At 38.9% G+C, this 16,441-nt stretch overlaps 3 protein-coding genes across 6 annotated transcripts in view; 2 read left to right on the forward strand and 1 right to left on the reverse strand.

Annotated features, from left to right (window-relative positions):
- LOC139815943 (uncharacterized protein C1orf50 homolog) overlaps positions 1-1,259 on the forward strand; it is a 37,193-nt gene extending 35,934 nt beyond the window's left edge. Inside the window, exons 2-5 of the mRNA XM_071783227.1 lie at positions 112-238; positions 313-422; positions 507-725; positions 811-1,259. Of these exons, the coding sequence (XP_071639328.1) occupies positions 181-238; positions 313-422; positions 507-725; positions 811-999 (576 nt within the window). The 5' untranslated portion in view covers positions 112-180 and the 3' untranslated portion in view covers positions 1,000-1,259. The remainder of the gene's footprint in view (positions 1-111; positions 239-312; positions 423-506; positions 726-810) is intronic.
- A 481-nt stretch (positions 1,260-1,740) lies between these two features.
- On the reverse strand, positions 1,741-5,385 carry LOC139815923 (dnaJ homolog subfamily C member 11). 2 transcript variants are annotated; one of them, XM_071783195.1, is made up of 8 exons: positions 5,205-5,385; positions 4,645-4,774; positions 4,080-4,323; positions 3,592-3,902; positions 3,262-3,469; positions 2,623-3,184; positions 2,131-2,260; positions 1,741-2,048 (listed from the first exon to the last, which is right to left on the reverse strand). In XM_071783195.1, the coding sequence occupies exons 1-8, from the start codon at positions 5,274-5,276 to the stop codon at positions 2,026-2,028; spliced, it is 1,680 nt and encodes a 559-aa protein (XP_071639296.1). In that variant the 5' UTR covers positions 5,277-5,385; the 3' UTR covers positions 1,741-2,025. The 2 variants fall into 2 exon arrangements, with proteins under 2 accessions (XP_071639296.1, XP_071639295.1); XM_071783194.1 differs by having other exon boundaries at positions 3,592-3,905; positions 5,205-5,383.
- A 65-nt stretch (positions 5,386-5,450) lies between these two features.
- Positions 5,451-15,181, forward strand: LOC139815916 (C2 domain-containing protein 5). Of its 3 annotated transcripts, none has more exons than XM_071783182.1 (15): positions 5,452-5,608; positions 6,028-6,422; positions 6,512-6,652; positions 6,873-7,089; positions 7,248-7,373; positions 8,119-10,031; positions 10,267-10,416; positions 10,591-10,759; positions 10,919-11,720; positions 11,806-12,126; positions 12,275-12,473; positions 12,669-12,847; positions 13,017-13,142; positions 13,228-13,374; positions 13,454-15,181. In XM_071783182.1, the coding sequence occupies exons 2-15, from the start codon at positions 6,056-6,058 to the stop codon at positions 13,538-13,540; spliced, it is 4,944 nt and encodes a 1,647-aa protein (XP_071639283.1). In that variant the 5' UTR covers positions 5,452-5,608; positions 6,028-6,055; the 3' UTR covers positions 13,541-15,181. The 3 variants fall into 3 exon arrangements, with proteins under 3 accessions (XP_071639284.1, XP_071639283.1, XP_071639285.1); XM_071783184.1 differs by having other exon boundaries at positions 5,455-5,608; positions 9,877-10,031; XM_071783183.1 differs by lacking the exon at positions 13,017-13,142 and having other exon boundaries at positions 5,451-5,608.
- Positions 15,182-16,441: the final 1,260 nt, after the last annotated feature.

Below are 16,441 nucleotides of genomic sequence, written 5' to 3' on the forward strand. Positions count from 1 at the left end.
TCCACTTTTCGATACTGTCGATCATGGTTGTCGATGAATTTGGTTCATGTCCGTGCTATGTATACATCCAATTACTTTTAACGTTTTAATGTAAGCATTTATAAATTACAGATAATTGTTCGGCCGATTTGATTTTTTTCAATAATTTCTATTGCATAATTATACATAACTGAATGTATAATGGATAATAACAGCACGATGGATGCAACGAACAGCCTACACGATCTTTCAAATAAAGGTATATAATCTGTGACAATTGAAAAACTTGAGTGCTGTAATAATATTTACTTAATCAGCGTTTTCTCATTGAAGCACTAGTGGAAAGAAATATCATGCCGCAAGGTATATCGTTAATTGATCCAGCAGCTGTGGCAAAAGCAAGCCAGCAGGATTTAAAGGCACTGGTTGCGGAAATTGAAAAGGCAATACAAGCGTAACGTTTATAATTAAACTAAAATATATGATTTTATTATATATTTACTAATTTTTATATCGTTTTTGTACAGGCGGATAACTGTATAAAAGCCAATGCGTGTAACAAGTTGCAAGTGATTGCAGAACAAATCAGATTTTTGCAAAAGCAGGCTGAGGGTATTTTGCTGGAGGCGCAACGTAATGCCAAGCTGCATCATGCGGCCTGCAACTTTGTGAAACAGCCTGGTCACATTTATCACTTGTATCAACGAGAATCGGGGCAGCTTTATTTTTCCATGCTTAGCCCGGAGGTAAATAACTTTCGATACCTTCAGAGCATTAATTATTTTTTTATAAAATTTTGCCCAATAATTTTGTTGTATCTGTTCAATTCAGGAATGGGGCAGTTCGGCTCCGTCGCAGAATTACAAGGGTTCCTTTAGACTAGAACAGGACCGCTCGTGGACCCCGCTGTCTCAGTTGCAGACAAAGAATGACGAATTGAACTTGATTGAAAACTTCTTACCTTCCGATACGACTACAAACACCTTTTTACAATCGGTCATGTTAAATAGCAGCTCGTAACACACAATTAGTGAATTTATTATATTACAATAAAAGTTGTAAAAAGTGTAATCTATAGAAACGCAGCATTTTGTCGGGACAAATTTGCCGAGGTTACCAAACTAACTACTTCAGTCTAATAAATTAAGCATCCTCGTCATGTAACTGAACAAGCAAATTTATTTTGTGATATAATATCGAGCTATTTATAATCCTTACTTGTAAATGTACATATAAATATATTTCTATATTGGTATATAGAATAGATGAATATATATAGATATCTGTTTTATATTATAAATTATATACATAATTTTTTTTTGAAGTTATGTATACAATTATATACATTTCATCGTCTAACACGATATCTATTTTGTACAAGAGTAAATCGCGTAGGCTAATAACTTTAACTCCGGTGTAAGTTCAATAATTAGTTGTGCAATTAATTAACAAATGTCTTTCTCTATATGCAGTAATACGCATATATAGCTATGGCTGGTTGTTTTTCTTTAACTCGTAATGATCTTTAGATGGCTGTCAAAAGATCAACATAAACCCTGGAATTATAATATGTTATCTATCTTATGTGTGTGGTATAATATAACGTTACGTTTCTATAGGCAGTAAATAGGTTTGTGTTGGTAGACTTTTACTCTTTCTAAAGTATTTGGAATACGGCTTCAATGAGCAAAATGAGCACATATCAGTGCAACCCACGACTAAAAACCCATTCCATGAGCACAACTGAACACCTATATGGGATTTCTTTTTTTTTTTTCTATACTATATAGAATACTTTTCCCGAAAAACTTCCGCGAGATACTTAACATACTTAAAATATTACTATAATTTTCAAATAATAAAATACCATTTTACTGAAAACGACATTAACGTACGAAGCTTAAGGATCAACGAACACTTAGTATATTTTCTTGCCCTTTATGTAAAATTAAACCTCTAAAAATGAACAAATCTACATCGAAATAACGCCGATCATTGACGGGAACTGCGACGACTGGTTTTTGATTTTGATGTTGAATCTGTATGTCAAGTAGTGTTTACTTTGTGTGCTGAAACATATAAATGATACATTAGCAAGTCGTGATACATTAAATACAAATTTGTTTACAAAAGCCAAGTATAAATTCTTACACGAGACTGGTATCCTAAGAGGTGCATCGTCCTGTATAATACATTCATGTGTTTGCGTATGGAAGAGATACTGTACCAAAAGCTGCTTGTCATCTCCCACACATGGATCATAAAATCCAGGTAATTGGCTCTGCAACAGTATAAAATTCCATGTAATTTGCAAACAATATTTCAATTTTTATATTTTGATCTTCACTCCATATACATATACCTCGATTTATAAGAAATTTATTTCAAAGTTAAAAAGTTGCGAGTGAAAGAGTACGACGTGATTGTGATTTATTTAGGGAATAATAAAAACTAATATCTATATACTGAATCTCAATTGTATAAAATTAAAAATGAGGTCGCAAAAGACAAGATTCTGACAAAAAAAAGAAATAATGTTTAAAAGAGATAATATTTAAGTGAAACAAATTTTTGACATGATGAATATAAGATGATTATGATTATTATATTATTATTTTTGGCATTCTGATTATAAAAGCGCACCTTAGATGCCTTGTGAAGAATCAGTTTGGAATCCTTGACTAAACATTGCAAAGGAATCGTTACATCTATCATTTCATCTCTGTGTCCGCTCTCCTCCGTAGCAGCTCGATCCTGTTGAGGATAAACGAATCGACCGTACAATGCTTTAGTAATAATAAGTCCTTTCTTGGATTCCTCCTCGGCTCTTATCCTGCTGACGGTTTCCTTCATTAGTTCGGTGGCCGCTTTGGCTTCCCTTTGCTTCTCCATCATTCTGGACTTGTTTAACTCTCTCTGTTTCTCCTTCTCGCGCTCTGTTCGCTCTTTCACGACGGGATCGATTATGAGTTTCTTAATGACCGTCCAAGTGATTATAGGTGCCACAGTGGCATAAAAGACCGGAGCTGGAAGAATCTCGTCGCATAAATGAATAGGGAACGTATACGCCTGCGAGGCGCGACTCAATCTAAGTTTTAACGTAACGCCAGTTGGGACGCCGATGCGTACAGCCGCCGAGACCGAGCTATGCTTCGATACTTTCTTTTCTGCGCCGTATTCGAGAAATGCACCAAATGTTCCGGCTCTGTAAATTATATAGAAGAGATTACGCACGGTAAATTATTGCTGTTGATCGGATGAATAATGTTTAACAGTACTAACTTGACGCTACCACGAAGCTTGAGTTGCTTCTCTTCCATCTTATAGGTATAGTTAAGGCTGACGAAAGAATGTATAAGTCCGAAATGTACAGAAAACGCCGTGTACGATCGAGACGTGTCTCTCACGATCATGGTGCTCATGGCATCTTGTATGCCAGCTCTGTACGTGAGGTATCCTACCGTATGTTTATCCAATTGCATTGCTAGAGCTGCGAATAAAACAACTTGGTTTCAAGATATCTTTCTATGCGTGAAACAAGTGGACGAATAATATAGGAGACTAAGAATTACATGGTTACAATTATATTATGAAAACCGCAAGTAAACGTACTCCCAACGTAGCCAGCTTTCACGCCATGCGACGTAAATTGCAGGATTGTCGCCCCGTCGCAAAACAATCGTTTTGTCAACGTGCGAAATGCTTTGAGGGAGAACGTTGGACCATTGCCGGCCCCGACCTCGACTTCGACCCAACCCTTCGAAGATATCAGCCGCTTCGCCGAGACATTAATGGACCCGGAACCGGTGCCGTTTTGGGTCCCGAGTTGACCGGACATAGTCACGGTGTCTCTCAGGGTGAGGGGCGCTTCGATAGATTGTGCGAACGACATCCCGCTGACTTCGATGCATGAAAACAGCCCACTACTGAAAACAGATCCATAACTTTCTAATCGAGAATTATAATTATTGATTAATCAATTTAATAATACTTATAATTTAATATTACTTAATAATTAAATTTTATTATTAAGCTATCTCTTTGCTGTGTCTTATCATAGTCGACGTCTTATTGTAATAATTTAACGTGCTCAATCTTACCCATCGTTGTAATCTTCATCGTATTTACTGAAAAGATCGGTGGCATTGATGTTCACCGTTACAGTGCCTTTGGGATTGGTGTGTTGCTGCAGTCGTCTCTCCTCTCTCTCCCTCGCCAGCCTCTCGTATTCCTCGCGAATCTCCTGAGGCGTTTTTGTACGCTGCACAATTTCCCATCCTTCCGTCTCTAATCCACGGATTCCCAGCGAGTCGTAAATCGCCCTCTGATGTGGATCGTTCAACACTGTAATGCCAAGTATTATTAGGTGTTGGCCAATAAGTCCGTGCGGTTTTTTACTTATAAATGTTACTTATTAATAACCGCACGGACTTATTGGTCAACCTAATACTTTCAAGATTCATAATCATACAAGTAAAATTTATGTTGCCAGTAAATTAAGCAGAGTCGGTTAAACATTTTATTTTATAATTCGTCATGGCAATAATAATAAAGAGATTGATGAGAATAAATCGCTAGATGTCAGCTGCAGTGACAGAACAATAATTCTAAAACGTCAATACTTTCTGGACGCAAACATATACACACATGCCAGCGATATAATACCTTCGTAAGCTTTCTTCGTGCGATTGAAAAGAATCTCCGCTTCCTTTTTAAGCGTCGGATCCGTGTGTTTGTCCGGATGGTAGAGTCTACTGAGTCTGCGGTACGCATTGCTGATATCCTCGGGACTGGCCTGGAACGTCAGTGGGAATCATTACGGCGAAGGACGCGCAATTGCATCATTCAGCAAAGGTAGATCTTTTATGAGAGAAAAGATCAAGGGGAACGGATTTAAAACGACATCCATTCGTGTGTAGCACGAGAGCCGAACAGATCTGCGTTCTACAACGGAAGATTCTGTTGCGGGATAAATATAATATGCTAGAATCAAGCGAACGAGGATGTTGACTAGGCAGCATCGATGTCGCGTTTCCCGGTTCATCTCGTGCGCGACTCTTCCGCGTCGGTCGCGGAAAGAAACGCGGATCTCCCGGGGACTCCGTTACGTCAGCGTGCAAAAGGCGACGGTGTCACGTGGAGAGAGAGAGGTACGAGACCCGATCGACCACCCTCCGGGGAAACCGGGCGAAATCGCGGAACAGGTCGCCGGGGAGCATTCTCACGTTTCTCGCGATGTTCAAGAACGTGTAGTAGTCGTCCTCGATCGTGGTCTCCTGGTCGCTCTCGTCGTCCATTTTAAAAACCGTGAATTTCGCTGCCGCGCCGTCGGGTCTCCGGTGATCTCGGGGTCGGGGGCGGCCCGTTTCTCTCGCAGCTTTTTATAGGTTACGGCACGGCAGAAGGGACAACAGCGGGCGAGCGGGCCGGTAGGACGGGCGATTCCCCCGGACGCCGCTAGATGGCGCTAGATGCTCGAAAAAGCGGAGCGGTCTGCCGAGAGGGATCGACAGGATCGAGAGGTTAAATTGTCGAGCGAGAAAATTGGAAAGATGTAATTGCCCGTTGATAGAACGCTCGTTATTGAATCACTCGCAAAGTGTCATTGTCGAGCTAAATGCGGAACGTGGTGAGTGAACGTTGCTAGCGAAATTTGCGACGAATCTCCCTTAACATCGCCATGATATCACGTTTCATGACGTTTGAGTAACGTGTAGTTTGAGAGCCTTTTCTGTGAGCGTTTATTTATTGAGCCTTATAAGGTGTCACATAAATCGCGACAGAATTAGAAAAAACGTAGAAGCTATCTGTTAAATAGGTATAGATGTAGTACTCTTACAACTTACGGTTTGGCACACGCCAACATGGTAGATGTACATACACTTGCAATATATATTTAATATAATGTGTTTAATAAAATTTTTATGGACATATAGATATATATTTAATATTATGAACATATATCTGTAAATTATATTTATATTGTCTCTGAATATTATATATTTTTTTGTATTAATATGTAAATGTGAATCTGTTTCCATGTGGAAGATTGCTCATTGAGCACCACAGCCGCACGATGCCTGGGAAAATAAAGGTGAAGATACTGGCGGGCCGCAACCTGCCGGTGATGGACCGCTCCGGCGACACGACAGATGCTTACGTGGAATTGAAGTTCGGCAATATAACTTACAAGACGGACGTATGCCGAAAATCCCTGAATCCGCAATGGAACTCGGAATGGTATAGATTTGAAGTTGACGACGCGGAGCTGCAGGACGAGCCGTTGCAAATCAGATTAATGGACCATGACACGTACTCTGCCAACGATGCGATAGGCAAAGTTTACGTAAATTTGAATCCACTGTTGTTGCCTGGTATGCTGCCTCCGGTGAAAAACATTTGGACCCTGGAGGCAACTATGAATACCAGTGCTGGTTCGCAAGGTGATACACATATAACACGAAGGATATTTATTATACATTTTGCATATTTTTCAAATGTATTCTCTTTGCCTTGCGCAATTGCCCTGTAGGCTCAGTTATGACCGGATGGATACCTGTATTTGATACAATGCACGGCATACGTGGCGAAGTTAATATTATCATTAAGGTGGAGCTGTTCTCCGATTTTAATAAGTTCAGACAGTCGTCCTGTGGAGTACAATTTTTTTACTGTAAGCATATTTAATTCTTGCGGATGTACCAGTTCCAAGAGAAAAATTAATACCATTACGTGAAATATACATATTTTGTGTAACACTTGTAATTATGGCCAATTTTATAATCTATTTTTGCCTACATGAGGATTACTAAATTTTAAAATTTAATGTTTATGTCAAGCTGAGTAAAAGAAGTGTTTTGAGATCTGTAATAAGTAATCCATGTACATTTTAGCACCTAATATACCGTATGGATATCATGCGCAAATGATACATGGATTTGTCGAAGAACTTGTAGTCAGTGATGATCCAGAATACAAGTGGATCGATAAAATAAGAACACCTAGAGCATCGAACGAGGCACGGCAGACTCTGTTTTTTAAATTGAGCGGAGAAGTCCAAAGAAAGATTGGATTAAAAGCGTTGGATCTTGGCGGAAATGCTGTGATTGGGTAAATTTTGTTCTTTAGTATAAAATTTTCAATTATTTTTACTATTTCGCGACATTGCTCAAATAGAACTTAAATGAGGAATTGGATTAAGACGCGTTTCAGTATCTAAATATATGCTCGTTATTGCATTTCTTAATTCTTAATATATTTGGCATCAGGTATCTGCAAAACTTCGATCTGGAAGGCGAATCCGGTATAGTTGCCAGGGGTATAGGCACAGCAGTGACGCTCGTAAAATTGCACGATGTTCTCGGTTTTCCTTGCGACAGCGTCAATATCGAAGAGTAAGTATTTCTGTTACATATCCAATTATGGATTATCGAGCAGTCCAAATGTAATTGCACATTTGATCATAAATGACTGAACGGTAAATTATCGCGCAATTGCGTCTGGCATCGTACGAGCCAATTAAATAGGTGTTACCGTCAACTCACATGATCTACGATAAAGTTGGCGCCCGCGAATGAGCTATTTCGAGAATTTCGTACAAGGAAATATAGCCATTCCTATTTTACGGCTGAGGCACTCTCCTGTGGCTGAAAATAATTGTGATAGATAGATATGGACGGCCCGATTTTATTGGACGAATTAATCCAATCTGCGGAGAGCAATTAGATGCCGATTATCTTTTACCTTTTATTTCGGTTCTTGTCATTTCGGTATCGTAGAATCGTAGATAGATCGAGTCAAATTGCTTATCATCGTCAATAAAACGTTGACATCTGAATTGACACTCAATTAAGATATTTTACTTTATTTCATATCTATCGATTTGATTTAATCTTCTTCTATGTAATAGAAGCTTATGTTTTCTTAAAACGCTCGGTTTTATGTTCTCTTTTTGAACCTCTATTACATTGTCTACTTCTCAGTAAATATTTTCTAAAATTTAAATTTACCTTTCCTGATTGCTTAAATTAGATCGTCCGTTTCATAGTTGTTTTTAATTATATCGCACTTTTGCAGGAAGTTATATGAAGATTAATGAATACTTTTCTTCTTCTTCCCTACCCCCATACGTTTGCATAGGATCGCATTCGCGCTTTCCTCACGCACGATAGCGCGAACGGAACGTTATACCGACGACAGCGCACCGTTCATCCCCGTTTCTATTCCCGCTTCGTACCCCATTCGCAAGAATTTCTCGTTTTACACGCGGTCTTCGTCATCTCTAACGCGCCTGGAACGCGCTACAAAGGTGTCCGCGGCTCCTGGGCATGCCGGAGCGCGAAGGAAACGTGCCAAGCGCATTCCGTTTTTACGATCCAACACGTTGAGCATGCTGAATTTAAGGGTAACCGCATCCAGCAGCTCGGATCTCGCTCCGTCTCCAGAAATTAGCCGAAGTTTAATCGACGAAACGGTGAGATCTATACGTACCATGCTAACGCCGGAGGACGCGAAGAAGGAATCGTCGAGAGGTCTCTCCAAACAAATCAAACACCTGCGCAGTAAATTTCACTCGGTCGGCGAGGAGAGTCACTTTGCAGCGGAGTCCGATCGCGATTCTGATACTGATTCGGTCGCCATGAATCTTAAGAGGGAAAAGAATCTCAAAGAAACCAAGACCACCGGTACGATGATGGCCGCGTTACTGATCGGGTCTATACAAAATATGCCTCTGGAGAATACTGGGAATACTGATTCTATTTCGAATTTTCTCAACGACGGACAACCCAGCGAGGAGGTAAAGAGAGAAACTCCGTATGAAAATGCGGACAGCAACGTTCAGGACGAAGAGCAGAAACAAGACGTTGCATCCTCGATCGATGAAACGGAGGTGTCCTCCTTCGATGACGATAACTCCACGGGCGACGAATCGTCGGAGGACACCACCAGTTACAATATCTTGGACGACTCGGGATACTCGATCGACAGAGACTCCGACAAAGCGGAGGACTCGTCGAGTTTCCAGGAGAGGATTCCCATCACGCACTCCAGCGCGGAGAGCTGCACGGATTCTACGTTGCAGATGGAGTCGGACGTACCGACGAATCGTTCGCCATCAAACTCGAATTTAGCGAGCATGGAAGACATCGGGCCACAAAATAATACAATTCCCATAATCACCGTGGACACTCGAGAGAGCACAGACTCGGACACAACGATCGACACGTCCGGATTGTCGATTAGCGAAGTGCATCCCGGTGAAGGATCGGGAGATCCCACGAACGCGGACAAGGAGAGAAACGATCCATCGACCGATTTACCGCATGTGACAACACAGCTCAGCCTGTCGAACGAAGAAGCTCGCGCGGTGGCGACCATCGAAAGACGGAGACATATGCGCGACCTGATCAAACTGATCGACACGAAGATGATGGTGTCTACGCGCGCGACGCGTCACAGCAAGAGAATCGTGTCGCTGAGGAGGAAGCGCTCCCAGAGGAAGACCTCCCACAAGGGCCCGAGAAAGTCGGGGAATTCGTTTGACAAGTTTCCTTCCTGCGGCACGTCCACGAGGAGACGCGCGTCGCATAAGCGTCGCGAGAAAGACGCTCTTCTTCGCGTTCCTCGCGTCCGCTCGATTCCCGAGCGCCTTTCCTCAGGTCAGCATCCGATCCTTCATGCCACCTCTCGATCCTGCGACTCCTCTCTCGTCAGTTTAACCGATCGCACGCGCGTATCCCCGTCTCCGAAGAGCGATCGCGGCAAACCCGACGCGGTATCTGTCAGTAGCGTCTGTAATCTAGGGAAAACATCATGTCATATTGATTGCGCTATGCCCACTAACAATGCTAATATGACTTACAACTCGCGTGTGTCCCGTCCTTCTCCCGATCTTAGGCAGCAAGACGAGGCGTCGACCAGTCCATCCTGTCCGCTTCCAACTGTTCCCACGGTGGCCACGAAAATGTCCCAGTCGCCGGCGACCAGAACGCTCGCCAACGTACCGCCTCACCGAAGGTCGAGCGATTCCGATCTGAGCGTTACTCCTAAAGGTGAGTTATTCCACCATACAAAGAATGACCATACAGAAAAACAAATTCACGCGGAAATTACCCTACGATTATTGTAGTCTGCACATAAAATTATATCGTCATCTCGTTCGTTTTGTTCTTCCCAGAACAGTCGAATCATATAAAATTACATACATATTGCTGATGTTTAGGATTTAGTTGTAACGAATTAATTAAAAAGGAGAAGAAAGAGTAAGAAGATTACATTGTGTCTCAGGTAACTCTCTTGGCAGTGACAGATCGATAGCAGGACCTCTAAGGACACCGACCGCGGTGGTCAGACCTATGAATCAAGACACGTTGGAGATGTTGGAGTACCCATTCATCACTATGCAACATTATCCACCGGGCTTTATATTACATATAGGTAATTAATTTAGTTTACTATTTTTGTCTTCGAGATCGTATCTTCAACGTGAGGCATATCCAGTCCTTTTTAAAGACAAATAAATCCAGTCGATTTACTTAAAACAAAATGCAAAAGCTCATGTAAGTAAGTCAAACGCAACAACAAACTGATTTATGTGCACGATGGGGACAGGTGGTTTGGTGAGCTCGAAGTCGGTGAAATTACTCGAGAGGATAAGTAACTTGGAGGAGCCGGAGGGCCGTGATTCGTGGTGGACCGAAATTAGAATGGAAGTTAGATCTCACGCGAGAGCGTTAGGTTGCAACGTTGTTATAGGCTATAAGGAAGAAACTAGTATATGGTAAGAGCTTTATATTTGCTATGCAGCATTTATTGTGTCGGTGTTACCACAAGGCATTAGCTTTTTAAAATTTAATACCCTTGCAACAAGTTTTTAATTTCTCTTGTTATTCTATCGTATCAATGTATCAACAATGCGCATGCAATTATTTCTCCACAGTGACGATGTGTGCGTGTTGAGTGCTTCCGGTACCGCGGCAGTCATAAATTTTCATAATTCCGGTCAAGATCCGGATAATGTCGTTCTGAATAAACTTCAGCAAAGCGTGCCCGCGGATTCGGAAAAGGGCCAGCAAAAATCCGTAGCGATGAAGGCGGAGAGGATCGACAGCGACACATCATCTATTGCCACTCACTCGGAACGACAAAATGGGAAGATGTGCAAGCATTCTTCCGAGAGTAACGATTACGAGGGCTCCTGCGGCCAGTCGTCTCAGTTGCGATGTAACCTGTGCCATCTCCCTTATAGCGAGGGTAGCGTGCCATTTAGAGTCAACGTGTCAAAGTGTGCCATATGCAAGCGTGCCAAAGTCCCAGATGTGATGTTCACTACCATAGAAGTGCCCGCGAATATACCGACGACCGGAAGAGGTTGCTTCATTCAAGCGACCGTGTGCAAGAGCAAGAAAGACTTGCGGGGCGAGTTGAACGCGAAAGAGATATCCGATTGCTTGCCGTTCTTGGAATATGAACTGCACAGTTTATTGCTGAATAAGCTCAAGATCAAAGGGATGAACGCGGTCTTCGGCCTCAGGTTGCAGGTTTCTGTGGGAGAACGACTCATCATCGGCATGGCGGTGGGCACCGCTGTTTATTTAACAGCTCTACCACCGCCTACCATCCCGCAAATAGCGTCAGGCAATTCATGGCACGAGGGGCAATTGGGGGAAATGCAAAAGTCTATCGTAGAAACGGTGAAGAGGAATAGAGAGTTTTACCGTCTGAAACCTATCGGAGTCAACGTATGTTAACGGGACTTAGCACCGTATTCATTTCAGAGAATATCGTTCTAGGGTTTGATCGTTAATTATCGTGACGCGATTGTAGGAAGTCGAAAATGGACGCATTCCGAGTACTTCCGATACAGACGAGTCAGACGAGGATCTGCCGGAACTCGATCTTGGATTGGGTACTCGCGACGCGTGTGTCTTGGAAGTGGACGACATCGAGGATATGGATCGGATAGCATCGTTAATGGACAACAGACCACCCGACGATTTCCACGTTGTTAATACGCAGACGATACCTGGCCTCGAGGATTTAGAAATCGTTAGAAATTTACAAATGTTCACGCAAATCTCAAGGGCTAAAATTCCTATGGGGCAATCCGCGTCGATGCCATCAAAATATTTTGCCAGATTACTTCAGGTACGATTTTTCATCCTTAAAATGTTTCGTAGGAAACGTCTTTACTTTGCAGCACGCTTATTCACGCATCGTTTACTTGTGATTAAAAATATACTTTGCAAAAAGAAAATACTTCTATTTTATTAAAGTATTTTTCGCTTTATTTCAGTCCTTGTATTTCAAATTAAGAAGGATGGTTCCCTGCGCGCTGTGCGATATGCAGTTTAAAGTAGCATTACCCGAACAAGACGAGATACAACTAACTGTCGTTGGTATGGCACTTGGTTTAGGAGAACCTTTGAACACGAATAAATATAAAAGGAAAATCGTGTGTCGTTCGTTGAGCAAGGATCAAGTAAGAAAATCAGGTACTTTTTGCAATTCTGTTTACAAGTTTTATTTACATTTTTATCGAAAATTATATGTATATGTATATTATCGGATTTTATATTACAATTCACGATTATACATATGTAGTTACTACATTTTTGTTAGCTAAACGTCTAATGCCATCCATATCTTTTAAAACAAAGGCATTAATTCTTTTTTATTTCCTCTATCAGATGATAGTGATATGATATTCAGCCTAGACGAGGATCATCTCGAGAACAATGTTACATCCGACAATGCAACACGCACTTGTATAGGAAATCCCGCCACTTTAAGTGGTACCCCTATACAAAAGCAAAGACCACGCTCACCTTTGCGTTTAAAATCATTCGCTACTCATAGACGTAAACATGTAAGACTCTTTTCTTAGAAGAAAAAATATATATATAATATATAATTTAATATTTGCACTTGTTATCGTTTTCTGATATTTTTAAGTTTTCAACACGTATATTTTTAAATTTATAATGCTAAGCGTTAAAAAATGCAAGAATTTTTCTTTATATTTTAATTCATTATAGGTGCCTTTGAAAGGAAGATACGGGGTAGATATAACGCCTTTATCTTATCTACCAGGTGGAAGGATAGAGAGATATCAAGGCAACCTAAATTTCTTTTTCATTCGCGAAAGTACATCGATACGGGAGGTAAGTGAGCTCATAATGACGATTATTCTCAACGGACTGTTAGAAATTCAACTATTAAAATCCTGATGATGATGATGTGTTACAGAATGGTGGATTGAGTGGTTTCACCCACAGTTTCGTAATGGAAGTTTTGGCAATTGTTCGCGCGCACATTACGGCATTAGGCGGTAACGCTATGGTAGCGTTCTTTATGACGCAGTGTGTGCTTCTTCACAGCCCTCACAAAAATCAAGTTAGTAAAAAACATCATTTTACCTGCATACACATTCCCACGCTTGTTGCATATTTTACAAAAAAATATATGTTTCCAGGGTCAATGTCTCATTAATGTGGGTGGCGATGTCGTAACAGTATCTTATTATGCGGATGAGAAGCACAGTGCTGTTTCAAATTGCTGACCCCAACCTCCACATTCGGCACCGCCATGAACGACTATTTAATAATGGCAATTAATGCTGTTAAAAAATATATATATATGTGTATATATTTACCAGTATCAATGCCGTTATAGATAGGATCGTGTATAGCGGTTCTATGAGACTTTCATTGCATTGTGCAATACCTAATCTCAAGTATCTCTTCGTAGCAATCGATATTGTTATTTATTAATTTATTTTACAAAGATAAAGATGCGAAAAGTATATCAGTCTGTTGTTATAGATTTAAAATATCTTGTATATTTAATATCTACTGTGTGACTAAATATTTAAATGGTTTGATATTTATGAACTGTAGTGACTAAACACAATTTTATATATATATCTTATAGAAGGATATCTTGCTCTATGAAATATCCCTACTATGCGTATAGTGATGTTACCACCAATTCTCCGTTGTATAATAATTTCAACTTTTTATAAAAAATTAATAAATACTCAATTATATACTCCGTTATTGATAGTACAATCGGAAAGACAATGGTTCTACACATAAAAAAGTTAAACTAATTTTAACTATGTAGAATCAACAGAAATATATAAATTTATTTTTCTCTGCCGATTGTGCTACAAATGACAGGCTATTTAAATAAGATATTAATACATAAATAAAATATTAATCTGTAGAATGTACATATTTCTCTTTCGAAAGCTTCTCTAAAAATATTAAAGAAAATATATAATTAAATTTAATTATTTAAATTATGATGTGTATAGAATTATGTCAAAGGCTGCAGGATATTAAACGAAGCAATTTATCTTTTTCGGAAATTAATATTATTTCCGAAATAAGTTTTTGTAACTAGGTGCCTTTAAAACTGTAAGAATATATAGGATATATTCTGCATGACACAGGATATAGCTAATAGACTTAGTGTAATCGCGGTTCTCATTTGGATTTTTCGAAGTTTATGAAATTAATAAAAAGGCAAGATTGTTGTCTCGAAGAATTAAATATGAAACATCCTTAGATCACCTATGCCTTTGTTTGTGTTGATACTTGAAAAAAGTATTAATAGAAAAGATGAACGGTTTATAAGAAATTATTTAAAGATGAATATTATTAAGTTTGATAGCAAACAGAGTGACCAATGATAAAAGGATAACGCTTGTTCGGCGTTTTCAATTTTTTCAATTATTGATCACACTTAATCCTGTAAGAACATGTATTGCTAATAAACATTTTTCCAGTGTAATTTACGGAAAAATGATTAGAGAATGATAATTATGAAGAAATTGCTTGAACGTGTATTCAAGATTAAGTCATACAGAATGAATGTTATTTATTGCAATTGTACTTGAATAAAAATCATGCATTCGTCGAATAACATATAACCAATCATGTCGAATTATGATAAAATGTTATATTTTACAATTTAAGTATCAAGATAAAGATTTCTATACGCTTAACATTGTCTAAACACGTAATTTATAAATTGTGTCTTATGTTTATCTTATTCACCTGATCGACGATAAAGAAAAATCTACGACTTAACTCAACTGTGAAGCGAAATGTCCATTCAGATTATGAAACTCTAGGTCTCTAGTCAAAATATCATATTTGTTTCTTTGTTATCAATATTAAATTATGTTTAAAAAATATTTGACGTTTTTTTGCGTTATTTTTTTCGAACTGTAAAAACTCATTTACCCCCAAATGTGTGGCAAACGGTCATTTATTTCATAACTTTCATTATTTATCAATCATTTATTTTATAAATTTTAGAAACTTACGCCAGAACGTTCAGTAAAACAATGAGTATTTTTCGTTAAAATTGACGGTTTCCAATATTTACGGCGAATGCGATCGCACGAGTTTGCATATCTTTCGTTTCCATTGTTATAAACATTTGTACTGAAATATCATTCTATTTGATATATTTTTGTTGCAAGATATTATAATAACGTTTGAAGATATTACAACAAAATGAGACGCGAATGAAAATATGATAATCCGAATCACGGTGATCCGGTACGGTAATCGTTCTCGAATAAACCTCTGGTCAGGACAAGTGGAGAATATTGTCACATTGCCACGAATGATCCTATTAGCTCCATTTTGCCACACTAACATAATGAGAATTTTATTTCGATTTAAAGAACATTCTTTCGATAAAATATTGTGGAATAATTTTCGTCTCAATCTCCTCGTGTTGCGTTATTCTTTTGATATTGGAAAGATAGTCGTCGGTTATTTCAAAAATTAATATTCGAACTTTAATCATTTTTTAATCGCAAACATAAAATTTTAAATTCTTTCAAGGGGGTATATTATCATCTCTGAGGCCAAAAAATAATACCTAACTTTGGCAATTTATTTAAGGAAAATAATTTACTCAATCGAAAACTTTTTATAAGGACTTTATTACATAAACCTTAAAGTGCAAAAAAATATTGAAATTTTTTTTTTATTTTACAAAATGGTGGTGCCTTGGCCGCATCGCCGAGCTTCTTTTTTAGATCGACGCTCGAATTATCGGTAAATTTTGACCGTCAATATTTATTATTATTTCAGTTATTTCTTTATTGCGATGTGTTAGAAGATTTATATAATTTTATTTAAAAAAACATCTATTGAAAGGTGCATAGTTTACCGAATTTATTTCCGTTTTTAAATTTATCTTCTCGAACAATACAACTTTTTAAATATATTTCTTAATACATATTTAAGCTATTAAAATTTATTTCACATTGCTCTACCTTACTAAATTGGTATATGTACCTATATATACAGCCACGCAACACAGTACTACGCGTGTAGCGATATGTCATCATTAAATTTTTCTGTTGCGTAATACCTATAATTCTTGTAATCTATATGTACATATATAAAAACAAATGTCTTAACTGATTGATTGACTT

This window comes from Temnothorax longispinosus, chromosome 7 (genome assembly GCF_030848805.1).
Source record: "Temnothorax longispinosus isolate EJ_2023e chromosome 7, Tlon_JGU_v1, whole genome shotgun sequence".
NCBI lineage: Eukaryota > Metazoa > Arthropoda > Insecta > Hymenoptera > Formicidae > Temnothorax > Temnothorax longispinosus.